Source organism: Ammodytes marinus (genome assembly GCF_949987685.1).
Source record: "Ammodytes marinus genome assembly, chromosome: 6".
Taxonomy (NCBI): domain Eukaryota; kingdom Metazoa; phylum Chordata; class Actinopteri; order Uranoscopiformes; family Ammodytidae; genus Ammodytes; species Ammodytes marinus.
In genome coordinates, this window is record NC_137235.1 from 24,759,256 (window position 1) to 24,777,045 (window position 17,790).

At 39.2% G+C, this 17,790-nt stretch overlaps 1 protein-coding gene across 1 annotated transcript in view; it reads left to right on the top strand.

Moving 5' to 3' along the window:
- Positions 1-15,087, top strand: part of chrna8 (cholinergic receptor, nicotinic, alpha 8) — a gene marked incomplete at both ends in the record, with an annotated part of 40,106 nt that extends 25,019 nt beyond the window's left edge. Inside the window, 6 exons of the mRNA XM_080029795.1 lie at positions 6,203-6,282; positions 6,772-6,939; positions 11,264-11,458; positions 11,979-12,065; positions 13,739-13,848; positions 14,500-15,087. Of these exons, the coding sequence (XP_079885921.1) occupies positions 6,203-6,282; positions 6,772-6,939; positions 11,264-11,458; positions 11,979-12,065; positions 13,739-13,848; positions 14,500-15,087 (1,228 nt within the window). The remainder of the gene's footprint in view (positions 1-6,202; positions 6,283-6,771; positions 6,940-11,263; positions 11,459-11,978; positions 12,066-13,738; positions 13,849-14,499) is intronic.
- Between the last annotated feature and the right edge of the window lie 2,703 nt (positions 15,088-17,790).

Sequence of the window (17,790 nt, forward strand, 5' to 3'; positions counted from 1 at the left end):
AATAACATTTTTAGGGATGGTTGGCTCTCATTTAAAACTCTATAGGTTCTTGAGACTTTCATCTGCTCGTTTTTTGTTCATACTTTAGTCAAAGAATGGTTCTGAAAATGAAACAATCTATCTCTGGCACAGCCCATTGCTTTCTTTCATTCAGGTCAGTCTATCTGAACCTCTTGCCTATTCAGCCTGCTCAGCCATTTTGGCTTTCTGCTGCTTGGATGGAGAGGAGGCGGCAGTGCCTATTCAACAAAATGAAGTTGATAGGTGTTTCTGAGATTGACATTCCCAATGTGGTCTAGACTTGCTTAAAAAATGCTCCTTAGAATCAATGCCAATGTACACATTTTGTACACATTTAAATAATATGTCTGGCTCAAAGTGTGTCCTTAAACACAACCTGCTTTTAGACATTTGCATTGCCGCACAGTAAACGATTAACATTGACACACTGGAAAAAAACAACACCTACCCAATGTGCCGGTATGTGGTACATCCAGTGGAATCTCATGACTTTGTCAGGTCTAGGTCCTGTTTGCTCACCTGGAAAACTACAAAAGGGTTGTAATTATGGAACAGTGTGCCCAAAAGGACAATGGGAAGGGAAGGCTGAAAAAAAATCTTTACCTTGCACAGAAATGATTTTGTCTTTGTCCTCAAAGTCCTTTGGCTCTGGAAATTCCATTATTTATTTTGGGCCTGCAACACCAAGATCACTTCATACATCAGATAAAGTATGCAGTATGGGATCGAAAAAAACAATCTGATGCTTTACACACTTATCAGGTTGTTGCAATGACAAAACATTCCATACAGTTTCACACAGTAAACAAGGTGATGGAGTACAATGAAATGAGGACCTCACTTACCAAACATAAATCATACTAATGTGAAATAGAATACTTTTGGTATAGTGTTGCTGACTCTAAAAAGCACCAGGGAAGACCATTTGTGTGATTGTTGCCCATAATTGAACTGTCAGTCTGCAAGGAGGGTATTTAACAAGAAAGTCAGAAGTTGTTAATGCATCAATCCTTTTCCTGCCTGCTTAGAATCACACACACACTATTTCCCCCCACCTAGGCACGCACACACACACACACACACACACACACATACACACACACACGCTTGAAGGATCACACTTGTAATGGGGGAAAGACAACAAGATAAAAGGCAGAGTTGAAGTTGATTGATGATGCTGGATATTTAACTCTCCCTTCAAGGTGATTGAGGATTCCTGCATGGGAGTGGGATTGGTACAGATATACCGCTTGGTTTGTGTCGAAATGTGTGTCTGGGTGTGTGTACATGCATGAGAGAAGGAGAAGGTATAGAGGGCTGGCTAACAGGGATGATACAGAACATTAAGCAGCTTACGGTGGGGATCAGAGATCACTAACGATTACAAAAATATAGTCTTGACACGGACCAAGATTGAAACTGACGTTCCTTATTCATGCCGTGTAAATCAAGATTACAATTATTTATATATATTTTTAGGAAGCAGGAACACCATCAAGAAAGGAGATTAAAACTCAGAGATAAGATGAATCTTTTCTGATACCCATCTAGAAAATAATTGATTACAGTAGAAACACTTCAGTGTGGACTGTGAAGGCCTCCTCAACCAATGAGGAGGGTAGCAGAATGACTCAGAGCTTTTATTAGTACAACTAGATATAAGATTGGGCTTACCTTGAAAACTCCTCGAAGATTGGACACATGGGGAGACGTGATATTTTTGAGATATTGGAATAACAACAAACAGTAAACAGTGTGACAGCATTCACAGTGTTACATTTGGATGTATTCATGTAAAATAACTGCATTGAAAAACATTAACAAAACAAACTTTAAAAAAGAAAAAGATGAAGTAGGTGTGAAGGTCGCTTTCTTTAGGTTTCTGAAAGTCACAGAAATTGCCATTTTCCAAGCTATTGGACCATCTGACAACCACCTGACTATGCTGTCAACGTCAAGCCATGTTCAGACTGACTTCAACCCTGCCTGAAAATAAACACATTCAGTTGAATGAGGTTTGCCAACCTTGAGGGTACTGGCAAAGAAAATGCAGTTATATGTATATATATATATATATATATATAAGTATTTTAGAAAGATGCAAATACAGGCAGGTGCTCACTCTTGGGGGATAACCTTCTACTGTTTATCTCACTAATGTCGACTCTTGACAAAACATAAAATCATTGCAGCCATAATGACTTTACAGAGTTGTACAATATTGTCTCACAATAGGCTATTATCAATCAATGTATGATTTGGCATGTGATAAGCCTTGATACGTGTTGAAATATACACCCCAGCCTTAAAAGCAAGCAGCCTCCTTAAGCCAGGCGGGGAGCTTCTACCATGTGAGCCTAACTCATTTAATGTTTTGTCTGAAGTTCAATGTTGTTCTGTCAGGATGGGGTTTCTGGCATGCTGACATCTGTCTATAAAAAACTGTATCTGGTGATGTGGAAAGTCAACTCTCTATTGGGAAAGAAACAACAGGTAAAGCATGAGGTGTAACTGTACGAAAGGTCAAAAGCCTCTGGCAATGTTGGAGTTTTGTCAGAGGAACAGGAGAGTGGACTACCCAGGATATAATAGAAAGGCCTGGTACTGTTGAAAGTGTCTGTCTGTCTGTCAGTCCCCTGAAGGAGTTTGCAGTTTGCTGCTCAAATATCTCACATATACTGGGAGTGTGTTCAGTCAATCATCATATCAGCTGTCACACCAGATCCTATCCCTCTCTGCATACAAATTCTATGGGGTTCAGAGGAGAAAGCCACTTGGGTACTTCACGATAAATAGATTGTTTGATTATAAGGTAGATGGTGATACAACCCCCTTGGCCAAATATCAATGACTGGCTTTGATGTTGTTAGCAGAAAAAAAACATACAAAGCAGGGTAGACTCTCCAGATTAACCCTGGGTTTTGGACATGACTGGTGTTAAACCTGACCAGTGGAGGACAGTAGCATGTGTCATACGTTTCAGCATGCATTTCAGCACAGCAACAGACCTGAACCCAATTCACATGAATAATATAGGAACCATTCATGCCCGTCCCGCGCATGATTTTGAATATTTCACCAACTGCAGACACTTGGGAAGCAGGGACACAAAGGGACAGAGTTTTCTGCTCTCATTGTGTTTTTTATGTAAATAATGTAAGCCCGTCCCACTGTTGAGCTGCTTTCTTTACACGTAGAGATGGTTTTGCCTGTGAATCTTGACAGAACAATGCTTTCTTTCCTTAACTGAGCAGCATATTTTAACATAATGATTTTTACCATACAGTATACTGACAGTATACTCTGGCATAAAATGTCAATGTGGTTGACGTCATTTCATTGAGCAGGTCTGCAGTAAAGGAGTGGAGTGTTCCTTTCTTTTCTTTTTTTAAACTTTTATTCAGGACTCTGGAGTTCTCTTGTAGGTTACTTAAAGAACTGTAACCCCTTTAAAGACTAGTTTGTCCATGTGGGTATAGCAGGTTATTTAGACTTATTGTTTTTCTATTGTTGTTTCACTCACACAAACACACACACACACACACACACACACACACACACACACACACACACACACACACACAGACAAAAAAGTCCATACAGTTTCACACAGTAAACAAGGTGATGGAGTACACTCCTTACTTAAATGAAGACCTCACTTACCAAACATAAATCATACTAATGTCATGTGAAATAAAATACGTTTTGTATAGTGTTGCTGACTGTAAAAAGCACCAGGGAAGACCATTTGTGTGATTGTTGCCCATAATTGAACTGTCGGTCTGCAAGGAGGGTATATAACAAGAGAGTCAGAAGTCGTTAATACATCAATCCTTCTCCTGACTGCTTAGAATCACACACACACTATTTCCCCCCACTTAGGCATGCACAGACACACAGACACACAGACACACACACACACATCTGTATTCAACACCTTCCTCGTGCCCTTATCTTTACCAAATGACATACGACCTTTTTGAATCATGTTCTACTTAGCTAGTGATCTGATTTAGATGTGTTTAAGGTCATGCTTCAATAAGTCTCCTTGAAGCCAATGTGTGCCACTGCTATGTTCAGGCATGTTATGTCCACTCATATGGCTCGCAATATATTAGGCTTTTTTGTCATTGAGACATTTACTGAACCTTAATTTAAAAGAATAGATACTCTTACGGTATATTATTCATGACTTACATTTGATGCATTTTGATGGATGGCATGTGAAACTGCAGGTTCTACTAATGCTACCCAATACATGTATACAAGATAGATGCATTCTTAATACCATAACAAGGCTTAATGCAAATATACCTAATTTATTCTCTAGGATGAATGCGATTGATAACAGCTGTTCCAAAGTATTCTCAAAGCCTCTTAGTTTTTACCCTCTTCAAAGTTAAAAGAGTGATTCAATTTAGAGTATTATATATATAATTCTTTATTTCAGACCCAGGGGGATCCATATCAACACAAACAACATAAACAAATACACAAACACAGAGTAAAAAATACACAGCCTTTCACAATATTCAGTGCCAAGCATACAGACATGATCGCCAATGGTTCCACAGTCTGGAAGAAAATCTGACCGAACTGCATAGAGGGTTGGCCAAAACTGCAATTAAGTTATTTTCAGACTCAGATGCCCTACACATAAATCCATGCATCAGGCCACCATGAGTATTGATGTGGTGGCTGTGAATCTGCACTTGCTGTTATAAGCCTCCAGGGCTCAGTCCCAACACCCTTTGCTAAAATGTACCGATGCTCTATCCGTCTGACAAAACACCTTCAAGAAGAGTTTGGGCATTTCCATCTTTTTCTCACACTGCTTCCTGTCTTAAAGTGGTAGAAATTCAATATTGGACAATAATAGATGGTGGTGTGATTCAGGCTGTGTGTCTGGCTTTAGATGAGCAATCATTCGTGTTCAAAATAAGGTGCATTCAGTGTATCGCTCTACATTTTTAGGGGTGACAGCCTACCAAAGGGATGTAAGAAATATTATACTAGAAATGAATACATGAGTGAGTGCTATGTTGGCATAATAGAAAGGCTTTTACTGCCTCATTACGTCCATCAAGGGGGTTATGCGTTTGGTTTAGTATGACCTTCTGTAAATGTGTCTGTTTGTTTTTGTCTGTCTGTTGACAGCTGTACTTAGCGCACAGCTGGCCTATGAGCTATTGCTAAGATGCTCACAGCAATGACAATGCCAATGCTGATATTAAGCAGGTATAATTACCACCATTATGTCAGTAGGAATCTATACAATAGTTCTTAAGATATTTCAGTATGGACCAAAGTGGTGAATAGACAGACCAACATTGCCAGCCCTAGAATCCTCTTGGAAGATAGTTTATTCACAAAATAGTCCACCCCCCCTGTATTCCATGATTTACCAAATGCTTACTGGCGTGGGAAATTCATAAGAAAGATGCACATACAAGTCTTAGGTAGAGCTGAATACATAAGCCTGCCTCAACAACATGTATTGTTTTCTCCAAAAATCATGGCCGTCATTATGCATAGTTTAATGCAGAGTTGGGTTTATCATTTCCAACATGACATTTTACTTTACAAAAGAAAAACATGTCGAGGTCTGACCTTCTGCAGGGCTCTTTAAAAATCCATCTACTTTTCTTAAAGGAATTCATTTAGCCAGGAATGAATTCCACTTATTCATGGGATGCTTTTTTCTTTTGCGATGAATGCAGACAGACACTTCATATCTAACAAAAAATTGCAATCCTACCCCGAGAATGGCTGCTTTCAGAAATTTACAGTATACGAGTCCACATGTTGTGAATGTTACAGGGTTAATTTATGTAATGTGTAACTTTCTGATTAGGATTTCTGTAGTTTGCTTTCCGAATGTACACAAGCCTTGTTTGTTTTTGAAGAACATCTTGGGTGGCGGATGACCGTGTTTGTTTAAGATGATCAGTAAAATTAAACAGTGTGTCTGGATCTGCACTAATCTCCTTTGACTCTGCCTCTCTGTCACCTTCATCCTGGCATATTGTCTGGGTTACCCTTTCTTTACCTTTGTACTTAACTCCAATTCCACTATCAGTAACCTATGATTCCCCCGTCTGGCATTTTCTCCAGATGTATTCTGGAAATGCTACAATTTTATGTTTTTTTTTAAATAAAATGCACTCTTTTTTCCTTGTAGTGCTGATGAGAGGTTTGACGCTACGTTCCATACAAATGTGCTGGTAAATGCTTCAGGATCCTGCCAGTACATCCCACCAGGTGAGTGTCACTGTTACACATCATATATAAATCACTAATTATCCAGTTCCAATTTGAATTCATAATTTTCATCTTGTCACTGTGTTAGTATTATTATTTATGGATTTTCTTACAGTATCTTTTCTCATTACAAGTGTTAAGATCATCCTCAAGGTGTGATGGTATTTAAATGTCAAGTTTAATGAAACCAGGAACATTTTACGTATTATTTGTTTAAATACCATGGTTACAGCTGAAAATAATTTTAAAGCCCCAGCTGTTTCTACCAAAAAAACACAGAGGTATGATTATTAGTATATACTCGTAATTTAAGTTTTCAGTTTAATTGAAAGAGTTTTAACAACTTGGGTTTTCCCATGAAATAATGAGAAACTGTAATGAAACCATTAAGGTTCTTTGGTATACGATTTGACTTAAGTGTACTTTACTTTTGTTTTTAAGCAAATTAAGCAAAGAGTCGACTAGGTTTTCTCCAATATTTCTCTGCAGGCATTCTGAAAAGTACCTGCTACATAGATGTGCGGTGGTTCCCATTCGATGTGCAGAAGTGTGACCTGAAGTTTGGCTCCTGGACCTACAACGGCTGGCTGCTGGACCTCCAGATGATGGACGTGGACATCTCTACCTACATACCCAACGGGGAATGGGATCTTGTAGGTAAGAAGACAAAACAAACAGGCACACTGAGGACACGTTCACACTGCCGGCAAATATGGCCCAAATCGGATCATTTTGCTCACATGAGAATCAGGCGTGTTTTTTTGGTGAGGAAGCTGATGTTTCCAATTCTGATTTTCACTTTTACATCACTACGGAGGCTAATATTGGCCATATTTTAAAAATAACAAAACAGCCAAACAAAAGAAATTGGATCTGAGCAATACATCTGAAAAGGCTTGCAGTGTGAATGTAGCCAGACATATGCAGGTGCATAACACCAGGTGCAAGTACAGTATACAGTATAAGGAAATCAGAGACATGACCCTTTTTACAGTTTCTGTGTGGTTAGAAGAACCATACATATTAACCAACTGTACATCGTTTGAGCAAGCTGTAGAAAATATTTTCAATTACAACATGTTTTTTTTTAATGGATAAATCGGTCACAGAATCTGGATCGACCTAATCACAAGTACACCAATAAATATAGAAGAATTTGCGAGCAGACATAAGGGGGATAAGATCAGGTGTGACAGCAGATACAATGATTGACTGAACACACTCCCAGTATACTATGTGTGTGAGCAGCAAAGTCTACATTTCTTCAGGGAACTGAAAGACTGACAGACTGAGACAGACAGACATATACTTTCAACAGTACCAGGCCCTTGATATTATATTCTGGGGAGCTATATAACCAAGTCAGTGTTACACAGCTTTGACAGCAGGTGTTTCAGTGATGTCGACTTTGTCAGATGCCACTCTCACTGAAATGTCCATGTCAATCAGTCCTGGTTAAAAGACTACAACAGACATCCTGCTGTTTGTATATGTACTAAACAAACTGTGTTTTATGGAGCTAGCCACATTAACTTCCTGTTTTTGCTGGTTGCCTGGATACTCGTAATTTTGTACAACGCACTTTGTGTTATGTACACATTAAAGAAACAAGATATAGAGTGGTCAGTAGTAAACTTTAGAGGGGAGGCAGGTTTTGTTACCTGTGGTCAGAGAGCCAGGCTCCCAGTGTTTATGCTAAGCTAAACTAAAGTTCAGCTTCATACTTACCTCAAAGACAGGGACGTTGTATCAATTCACTCATCCATTTCTGCAAGAAAGTGAATACGCGTAATCACCCAAGTGAAAAACTACTATTCTGTTAACATAACAGCTTTGGGTCAGTGGCTCAGTTTATTTTCATCTGTGTCCATGACCTTTGTTTATTTCTTGGTCTGAGTTTCTTTGACTCTGTCAACACTCATTCTCAGTTCTTCTATCTCTCTTCTGTCTGGCTGTATAATACTTATTAACATGCACACTAACACACACAAACATACTTAAAAACAAACTGAGCTGTGGGTGAACCCAGCTGGCTGGGAATTGAGGGGGGTAGGGTGTGTGGCGACAGCTGGCTTAGGGATGGTTCACTTAATTCAGGCACAGCCAGGCGGCAAGCTGGCCAAAAACACACACTGTCTTGGTACCTCAGCACATTCCCATGCCCATGCTAGCGTATATCAATCAGCTTTATTCGAGGGACTCGAGGTCCATTAAAAGACATACAATATACACATTAAAGGAGTCCAATACCAATGTTTCCAAAAGGAAGACTGGTACCGCACAGCATTGAGCCTAGTATACACACAGACACACACACACACACACACACACCCACACACACACACTTGCAATCCATCACATTAATAGATGGCTAAAAAAGGCCATTTCTCTTCGCCGTTCAGGTGACAAGGTTTAAGTGCAATGAAATTGAATCCGTGCAATTCATTTAAATAGAATTTCTCTAGGAAAGAATACACACACACACACACACACACACACACACACACACACACGGCTTATACAATTTTTTTCCTGACATCTCGCACCAAAATGAATCTGTGTATTTTCAATATGCTACTGATTGCATTGTACCAGGGCTTCATTCAGAAACACTTTGGATGGTTACCACAATCACAATTACTCTCGAGGCATAATCAAATTCAGGGCACTTCAGGGTGTTTCACTGTGCCCCCCCCCCCCATCCACCCCTCTACCTCTCTCTCACACATAAACATGCACAGAAAATCTAACAGATAACCCAGAGTGTTGATTTGCCTACTTTTTTATATGATTGCATGAATTAAATCTATCAAAGTCACAATCACACTGTCTCACACACACACACCCACACCCACATTTGTAGCCTCTGTCCAATGTGCTTTTGTTTTCTCTTGTTGATCTGATGTATTAAGCAGGTAATATTATTGTATATCATATACGCAAACATCACAGATAAGGCCACAGGGATGGGCTTTAGAGATTAATAACTGATTTAGGATTGTTCTTTGGAGGTGAGGACGGTTAATCCAAAATTGAAAAAAAAAATGTGGAGGCCTTAAAGTTTAGATTTTAATAGAGGACAAAGGTTTTAGTTGGAATTTGCACGTTCATCTTCTAGTTGAACTTTGTTTTGCTTTTAATGCTACAACTCGCTCTGCAGTGTCTGTAATTGTCTTTTTTGCACTTAAGGCACTTATCTGTATCGAGTAGCTTGGGTTGCATTGTGGGTAATTTAGGCCCTTTATTTTGATAAGGAAGACGAGTAATACATCTATGGTTGTGTTGCATTGATTTTCAATGACTCCAAATCCACAGTCCTTGGTCTGTTTAAAATCATTCTAAAGTTCAGCTGAAGTTAATGTGAGGTCTAAGCAGCCTGAGTCATACAAATTAGGTGAATAATCTTCTAATGTCCTAGACTTTTTGGTATTATAACTTCCCTCTGTGTCCTTCCAAGATCAGTGTTTGTTGAGTTACTACAAACAATGTAATACTAAAAAAGTTTAATTTAGAAAAATATCCACTTGGTGATCCTGAAGTTTTTTTTTTTTTTTTTTACATAAAAAAGTCAATGGATTTTGTCCCCCATCACATTGAAATCATTTATGTAGGGGTGTATTTACAGCCACTACTGAAAAAAAGAAAGTGAACCAGCATGTTCAAATCAAATCAAATCAGTTTTATTTGTCATGCCCAATATCACAAATGGACATTTGCCTCAGTGGGCTTTACATTCCATACAGTATGACATCCTTAGCTCGGCTGAGAAAAAACTCCCAGTAAAAAACCCTTTATCGAGATTATTATTATTTTTTGAATCTCAGGGAGAGTCGACAAAGTAAGGGATCCCTCTCCCAGGACGGACATGCTGCAATAGATGTCATAAGTAGAGAAAAATCACATGTTAACTTATTATATAACCTTTGATTTTACAATTCACTAGTTAATAATCATCTTATTTTCATGTTTAAATGTTTTATCCGGCTGCCTTACTTCATCTTGCAATTTGTAGAGCACTTTGACCTGCCATTCAATATGAAATGTGCTATATGAATAAATTGTGAACATGCTTTTCATCAGGATCTGTTGCTCATGTTATGCTGTAAAGTCTATTGACACACTGGATGTGACATTGGACTGTCCATAAACGTGTCCTGGCTTGTCTGCAAATCACATTTACGAGAAATGGCTGCCAGCCTCTTAGCGGACAAAGACTGCTCTCAAACAGGTGGTTGCCATTTTAAAATGACAATAAATATGCGTTAGAAAACATTTAATTTTTTAAGTAAACCCCCTGACCACATAAGCTGTGCTTCATTGTGATTTTACATCAGCTAAAATATGCTGTTGTACACAGGGTTAAACAGTTATGGGAAGATTATTGTTTTAATATAAAATATTACATCGGGGCATCATTGTTGTAGGTACAGAATTCATTTGGCAAGAGTGCATTTGCTGTTTTGCGGAGACAAGCTTCTTCCAACATGTTTACGGTAAAATCTTCCTAAAATCACAACATGTGCTGGATCTGTGCTTGATAAAAGCTTATCATTTCATCCCTCAGATAGGGGCATATTTGAACGATTTGGATGAAAAACCACATTTGCTTGTAGTAATAAAAGGTAGCGCCCTCCTAAGAGGCACATTGACATTGGGACAGGGGAGTTTTTATCATTTCAATTTCTCACTTACTCACACGTTTCCTTACCGTCCAAGGATTCAATATGTCTGACCACACATCTCCATAAGTATCTCGATATTCAAATGATGGTCAACACATAATTGTATCAATACTGACTGTTAACTGATCGTCTCTGCCAAGCATGCCCTTGAACACTTTAAAATGGCATCTATACTGAAATGGGTAGCCACAGCTGCAAGTTAGCGGCTTATTATACAAGGACTCATTGGTTTTTGTTTTATAGCTCTCTGTATTTGACCTGTAATTGACATCCTGCCTACCTCTTGATTTCTCGCCCAGGTGTGCCTGCTAAGCGTAACGAGTTGTACTACGACTGCTGTAAGGAGCCCTACCCCGATGTGACGTTCACTGTCACCATGCGCCGCCGTACGCTTTACTACGGCCTCAACCTGCTCATCCCCTGTGTGCTCATCTCTGGCCTGGCCCTGCTGGTCTTCCTGCTCCCTGCTGACTCTGGAGAGAAGATCTCACTGGGTATAGGGCGCGTGCACACACACACTCTCTCACACTAACATAAAGGGACAATGAGTCATGATTACAATCGTACATGCAGACAAAAATGATGCTCCACCCTCCCCCCCCCCCGCCCGCCCGCCTTTGGTGATCTCAGTCCACCAGTTCCAGACACCCTTACTAGCCAATTTGTTTCTCATTGCTCGACGCTAATGCTGACATTACGGCTGGGAATTAGCATTAGTGTTGGATGTATTCATTAGCAGGTGAATTACAGCCTCATTATGAACACAAAGATACAACGATAATTACCTCCACCTGAAAATGCCGGCTTGTTTTTAAAAATACAATTCAGTGAGACATGGTCAGAGTGAAAATGTAATTGCAAGTAGTCCCTTGAGTGTAGAAAAGATGCGGTGCACACTGTTCTTGAGTTTTTACACAAATTTTTCTGAGTACTCTCAAGTCACGTTTAAGAGAAAGCTTATCTGCGATGCAAGAGTTAATTGTGCTCATCCCACTGTCTCCTGTCTTTCCCCAGGGATCACCGTGCTGCTGTCTCTAACAGTGTTCATGTTACTGGTGGCGGAGATCATGCCGGCAACCTCAGACTCTGTTCCTCTGATTGGTAAGATACATTTTTTTTGCTATAGTTATTGCTTGAATCACGATTTCCAGACTTGGAAACTGATGAAAGCAAAGAAAAACAATTAAGATGGATCATAAAAATGTTTTACAAGGGGCATATTTACCAAACAGTTGGCTATATATGATAGACATGTGACATTTACTCATAACTTAAAGGAATAGTTTTGGAAAACACATTCTCTTTTGCAGTCACATGAGAAATAAGTGTGCAATGAATTTAAAGCTACAGCCAGCAGCACATTAGCTTATCTTACACAAAGACTGGTAACAGAGGTATCAGCTACTCTGGCTCTTTCTACTAGTAAAAGGAACATCATGGATTATATAAAGAAGGAATGTGTGAGATAGTAGGAGATTTATTTTTTTATTATTCAAAGAAAGCCAAGATAGTTTTTCAAGCCAAGGAACTGGCTCCACATCAAAGGTTGTGAAGGTGTGTTCAGGTTGAAAGGGTTGCATCACTAACACCAAAGAGAGAGAATTCATCTACAGAATATACATTTGACAAGTTCACACATTTTCTGTTTTTCCATTTACTTTGTATAAAACTTCTGTCCAAACATAACTTTTTAATATATTTTTTTGAGAAAAAGATAAAGATAGCGCTTCAATTAAATTGCCACATGGACATTTTGGGCCTGACGTCCTACCTCAGTCTGCACTGACAATCATAAAGAAACTGCACAGGTGTGCTTTATTATAGAGGAAAAACCCAAATTTAGATTCCTTTAATACTGTGCATCCAGCCAGTTTGGTAAATGCACAGTGCAGGGCATTGTAAAAGCCGTACTGATGCAGACCAGAGGTGGAGAGATGTTGCTCTGTTTCATTTGGCAGCTCAGTGATTTGAAACCAAGCTTTTAGCAAAACTAGCCTTTATTGGAGCTGACATATTGACTCACTACAGATTGAACTGGACCGATTGATTGAAGAAAAAATACTATTCACGGGGGTGTTGTCAAGTGGTTAAAGCGTACCAGAGAGGCTCAGCCCTCCTCGCAGCAGACCTGGGTTCCATTCCAGCCCGGGTCGTTCTCTGTATGTCATCCCCTTCTCTACCCCATTTCATCTGTCTCTCTACACGGTCTAATAAAGCATGGAAAAATGCCAAAAAATTAAAACATTTTAATAAAAACTAAAATTCTCCTCAGGGTCGACTCTGACAGGTTTCCATAAAGCTGGAATGATACATGTATATTGAATAATTGGATTGGCCTTTCTGTGAGGATGCTGACATATACTGAATATATGTCAAGTTTGTGTATTATCTATTAGTATTATTAGTGTGGATAGGGAACCATGCTGTGCTACATACCAATACTGTGCATTTTCATGTCTATGTTTTTTTCAAATGTCTGCAAGCATGTGCATTTCTATTGGTTTGTTTGTATATTAGAAGTATTACGTTATTCGTCTTCTAACTAGCCCCATATGTCCCTATAACCTTAGGCTTGTTGACCCTGCTGACTAGCCAACCGATTTACTCACTTGGCAACGGTCCTTCTGCCACAAAACTTTGTTTACATCTTATGTTTATTATTATTTTAATTTATGCAGAGGAAACATGAGCTTTAAATTTATGTTACACTGCATTACTTGTTCTCTCAAATCTCAAATGAGAAGTGCTGTGCTATGTGTTGTTCTCCTCTTTAGCTCAGTACTTTGCCAGCACCATGATGATAGTGGGCATGTCTGTGGTGGTAACAGTCCTGGTGCTACAGTTCCACCACCATGACCCCCACGGAGGGAAGATGCCTAAATTGGTAGGTTAACCATATTTCTTTTATACAATAGTTAATTATCAACACAAGCTTAAGCTGTAGTTATACAGTTTATAGAGTGGTACACTCAACTAATACAATCAGCTGTTACTAGGCAATTGCTCCCAAATGTTGGTATTAAATAAATATATATAATCAATTTAAAGATTGAAAAAGGTTTTAAAGGTATTAACAAAACATTTGTACCCCCATATATACACCGTCGAAAGAACCATCAGATGCGGGTATAACCGTTCAATTATATATTTTTTCTATTTATTTATTTTTATGTGAAGGTCTCAATTAGTGGGTATTTTCCTCAAACTTGAATTAGACACAGAAAACACTTAATTATTACTAAGATTATCCACTTTCATTGATACAGTTATTAAGAAATAATGCACTCCAAGTTGGGAAAACCTCTAGGGCTTCAACTCATACATTATTGTTCGATACACCCATGGCATATTGTACATCATTTCCTACAACAACTTTGACAAATGTCAAACCATTAGAAAAGAAATTGGAAAGTAAAGGTTATTTTATTGTCTGTATTTCCATTTTCTTCCCCGTCTTTCTATTTTTATTTTAACCTTTAACAGTCTGTAACTCACCATTTTCCATCTCCCCACCTTTTCTCATCACTTCGTGCAGGTGCGAGTCATCCTACTCAACTGGTGCGCTTGGTTTCTCCGTATGAAGAAACCTGGAGAGGAAAGAAAAACAGCTGTGAGCTCCGGCGGCCCTCCAAACTACAAATACTCCCAAGCTCCTCCTCACCATACCAGCACCAACAGTATCCAGATGAGCACCATACCGGGGCAGGCCCAGTCCACGCAGTCCACCGCTACCAACGGGAACCTGTACTTTGGCTACCACTCCATGGGCACGGACAACCCGGCTTTCCCACCCGGCACTGACTCCGGTGTGGTGGTGTGCGGCGGGAATGGCGGCCCCCCTAACGGCTCTTCCACACAGGACGTCCACTCGGGACAGACGCGGACTTTGCTCCTGGATCAGGTGCCAGAAATCACCCGGATCCTGGAGGAAGTGCATTACATCGCCAGGCGCTTCCGGGAGCAGGACGAGGGGGAAGCCATCTGCAGCGAGTGGAAGTTTGCCGCGGCCGTGGTGGATCGGTTATGCCTCGTGGCATTCTCACTCTTCTCCATCATCTGCACCTTCACCATCCTCATGGCGGCTCCCAATTTCATTGAGGCAGTGTCCAAAGACTTCACATAAAGGTCAATCTCTTCCATTCTCCGAGAGGAAAAAACTAACATTAAAAAATCCACCAGTAGAACTGTGCCCGTTGAGCCTCCATGCTACAACTAGGTGAAGCCACACAGGTGTTGCTGCAAAGAACCAAACCTCTCCCTCTATCTTCGAATATTTGTTGGTAGTATATGGTTGTATGGAGTTGCTTTTTTCCTTTCAACCTGGCTCTCTTATCTTACACTATACATACAAGGAAGTATTCCACATACGATGTTGAGGCTACACGTATAGTTAATGATGTAGAAACTCACAACTCATTCACTTTTCACCCGTTTTCTTGCTGTGCTACATAATTGCCACCTCTTGGGCTTCGCATAACATCCGAATATAGTGTTCCCTCTCATTCCCTTTCGATATCTTTCTTTTCTGCTACTTTCTTCCACTTCCTCTCCTCTGCTTCTCATCTTCTAGAGACATCCTTATGTCTTCATCCATTGCATAGCCTGCAGTACATTCAATAATCAGTTTTAGAAATTGTTTGTTCAGGCCTGTATCCAAATAAAGCTATAGTTTTAGTTTTATTAATTTTTTGTATTTTGTAAATAGATGTAAATGTAACTTTATAAAGTGGTGAACCTGAGATCTTTTTAATTAAGTTGGTGAATTTATTTAAAGGAACTGACGTGTTGACTCCCAGCACTGTACATCTCACTTCTTGGCTGCAGCTAATGGGTATTTTCATTATTCATTATTTTGCCAATTACTGTATTGTCACATTCATTTGCTTTGTATATAAAATGTCAGAAAAACGTTTTTAAAAAATACTTGTAATGATATAGTTGATGTGTTAAGAGTGCTTCTGTTATCCAATCAACAGTTCAAAACTCAACGATATTCAATTTACTATCATAAAGGACAATTAAAAGCAATACTTACTCATGATTGAGGAGCTGGAAATATCAAGTTTTTGGCATATCTCCTTGAAATAAACAGTTAGTTATTGATCCAAAAAGAATAACTTTCTGTCAGTGGACTAATGCACACCTCTTTTCACCTCTACTTCAAACAGCTCCACTCTGTCACTAAATCTTTTTTTTTTTTACTTGATACTTTTATTTCTTCCACTTCCTTTGTTGCCACTGATGATCTCATTCCTTTTGCACTATTTAAACCAAGGCCATATATCCATACATGTGAATTGAGTTTTACCATTACCAGTAAAAATTATGACCTCAAAGACACAATTTTGCTTTGTTTCCAGACATATTTTTAATATTTCACTTGGCCTACATCCCTTGTGTCAAACAGCACAGCAGACTATAGTTTGTGCATTTAGCATATAGTACACTGTGGCTATTTCTTCATTCACAGTTCAATGTATACTGTGTCTAACTTATGGCCTAGCTACACAGTGTGTTGCTGTTCAGTGAAAAAACTCAAAAGTAAGAAAGAAAGTCAAAGCAAGTGGGGATATTACTCTACAACATGTGTTGTTGTGAGAGTTGAATACAAATGGATTCTGAAGGGACATCATCTCAGTAGAGATGGGATGTAGCCTATTCCTTATTTTTGAGTACTTTGTGTTTTTATTACTTTATACTCAGCCAAAGGCAAACACTTTCTTCTCCAATCTCTAGCAACTACATGCACCAAGGATTAATAGGGCAACCTTATGTAACAGATTTGTGTTAAGCCTGGTATCTTCTAGCCACTCGAGCATTCTCTCTGATCCTCTGTGTTACAGGACCCGAATGAATTCCTGCTTTTACGCACGCAACTGAACTTGCAAACTTCGCCAACTATTAACACTTAGCCTTTTTTAAGTGGAGTTCTACATGAAGTTCCGACACGAGGAATAATAAAAACAAACAAATAAAGTGCACTGTGGGGCCGCTGCAGAAATAGTCAAACAAAAGGAACTCATGCTGTTACAGTGACTCGATTGGGGTTGAGTGCAGACAAACAGTTGCCACCCACTGACTACCTGTAGACTGTATTAAAGCATTTAAATGTCATTACGTTTTGGACAGACTGGAAAGGATGACGGCTGAGATGTACTGTACAGTATGCAGTCCTTTGCAGTTCTCTGTGTTAACATTGTCCTTCATTTTTTTCAAGTATTCAATTTAAAGAGCCCTTTTTTATTTCTAACCAGGAATGTCATTTATTTGGTTTATGTTTCTCTTTTGTAATTAAAACGTAATGTAATTGTATTAGAGATCTTGTAGCCTATCGCACTTTCTGATAGGCCTAAGTCACATGTCTGTAGTCCTAAATATGAAGCTGTAGCTAGTTGGCTTAGCTTAGCATAACAAGTGAACACTGGGGGTACACTAATAATCATTGATTACTCAAACAGTTTTTGCACATCTGTTTTTGTATGGATTAAACAATATATGTAATAATGTGTTAATTAGTGAGCTTTATCACATGAAGCTTCAGCCAGTTAGCTGATTAGCTTTGCTTATCATAAACTCTAGAAAAAGAGGGAAACTAATTAGATGAGAAAATGAATACCACTCTCATGTCTAAACTGTGAATATGATCATCCACGGCCAGCAGCAGCTGTTAGTTTAGCATTACGTAAGCCATGAAAAGCAGTGAGCTTTGGAGATGGTGGTATAGCTTTTAAGCTGAGGCATTTGTTTACTTATGTTGGATCTCTTTGTTAAGGTGTATGCCTACTAAGCTAACAGGCTGTTGGCTGTTACTTCACAACACACACAC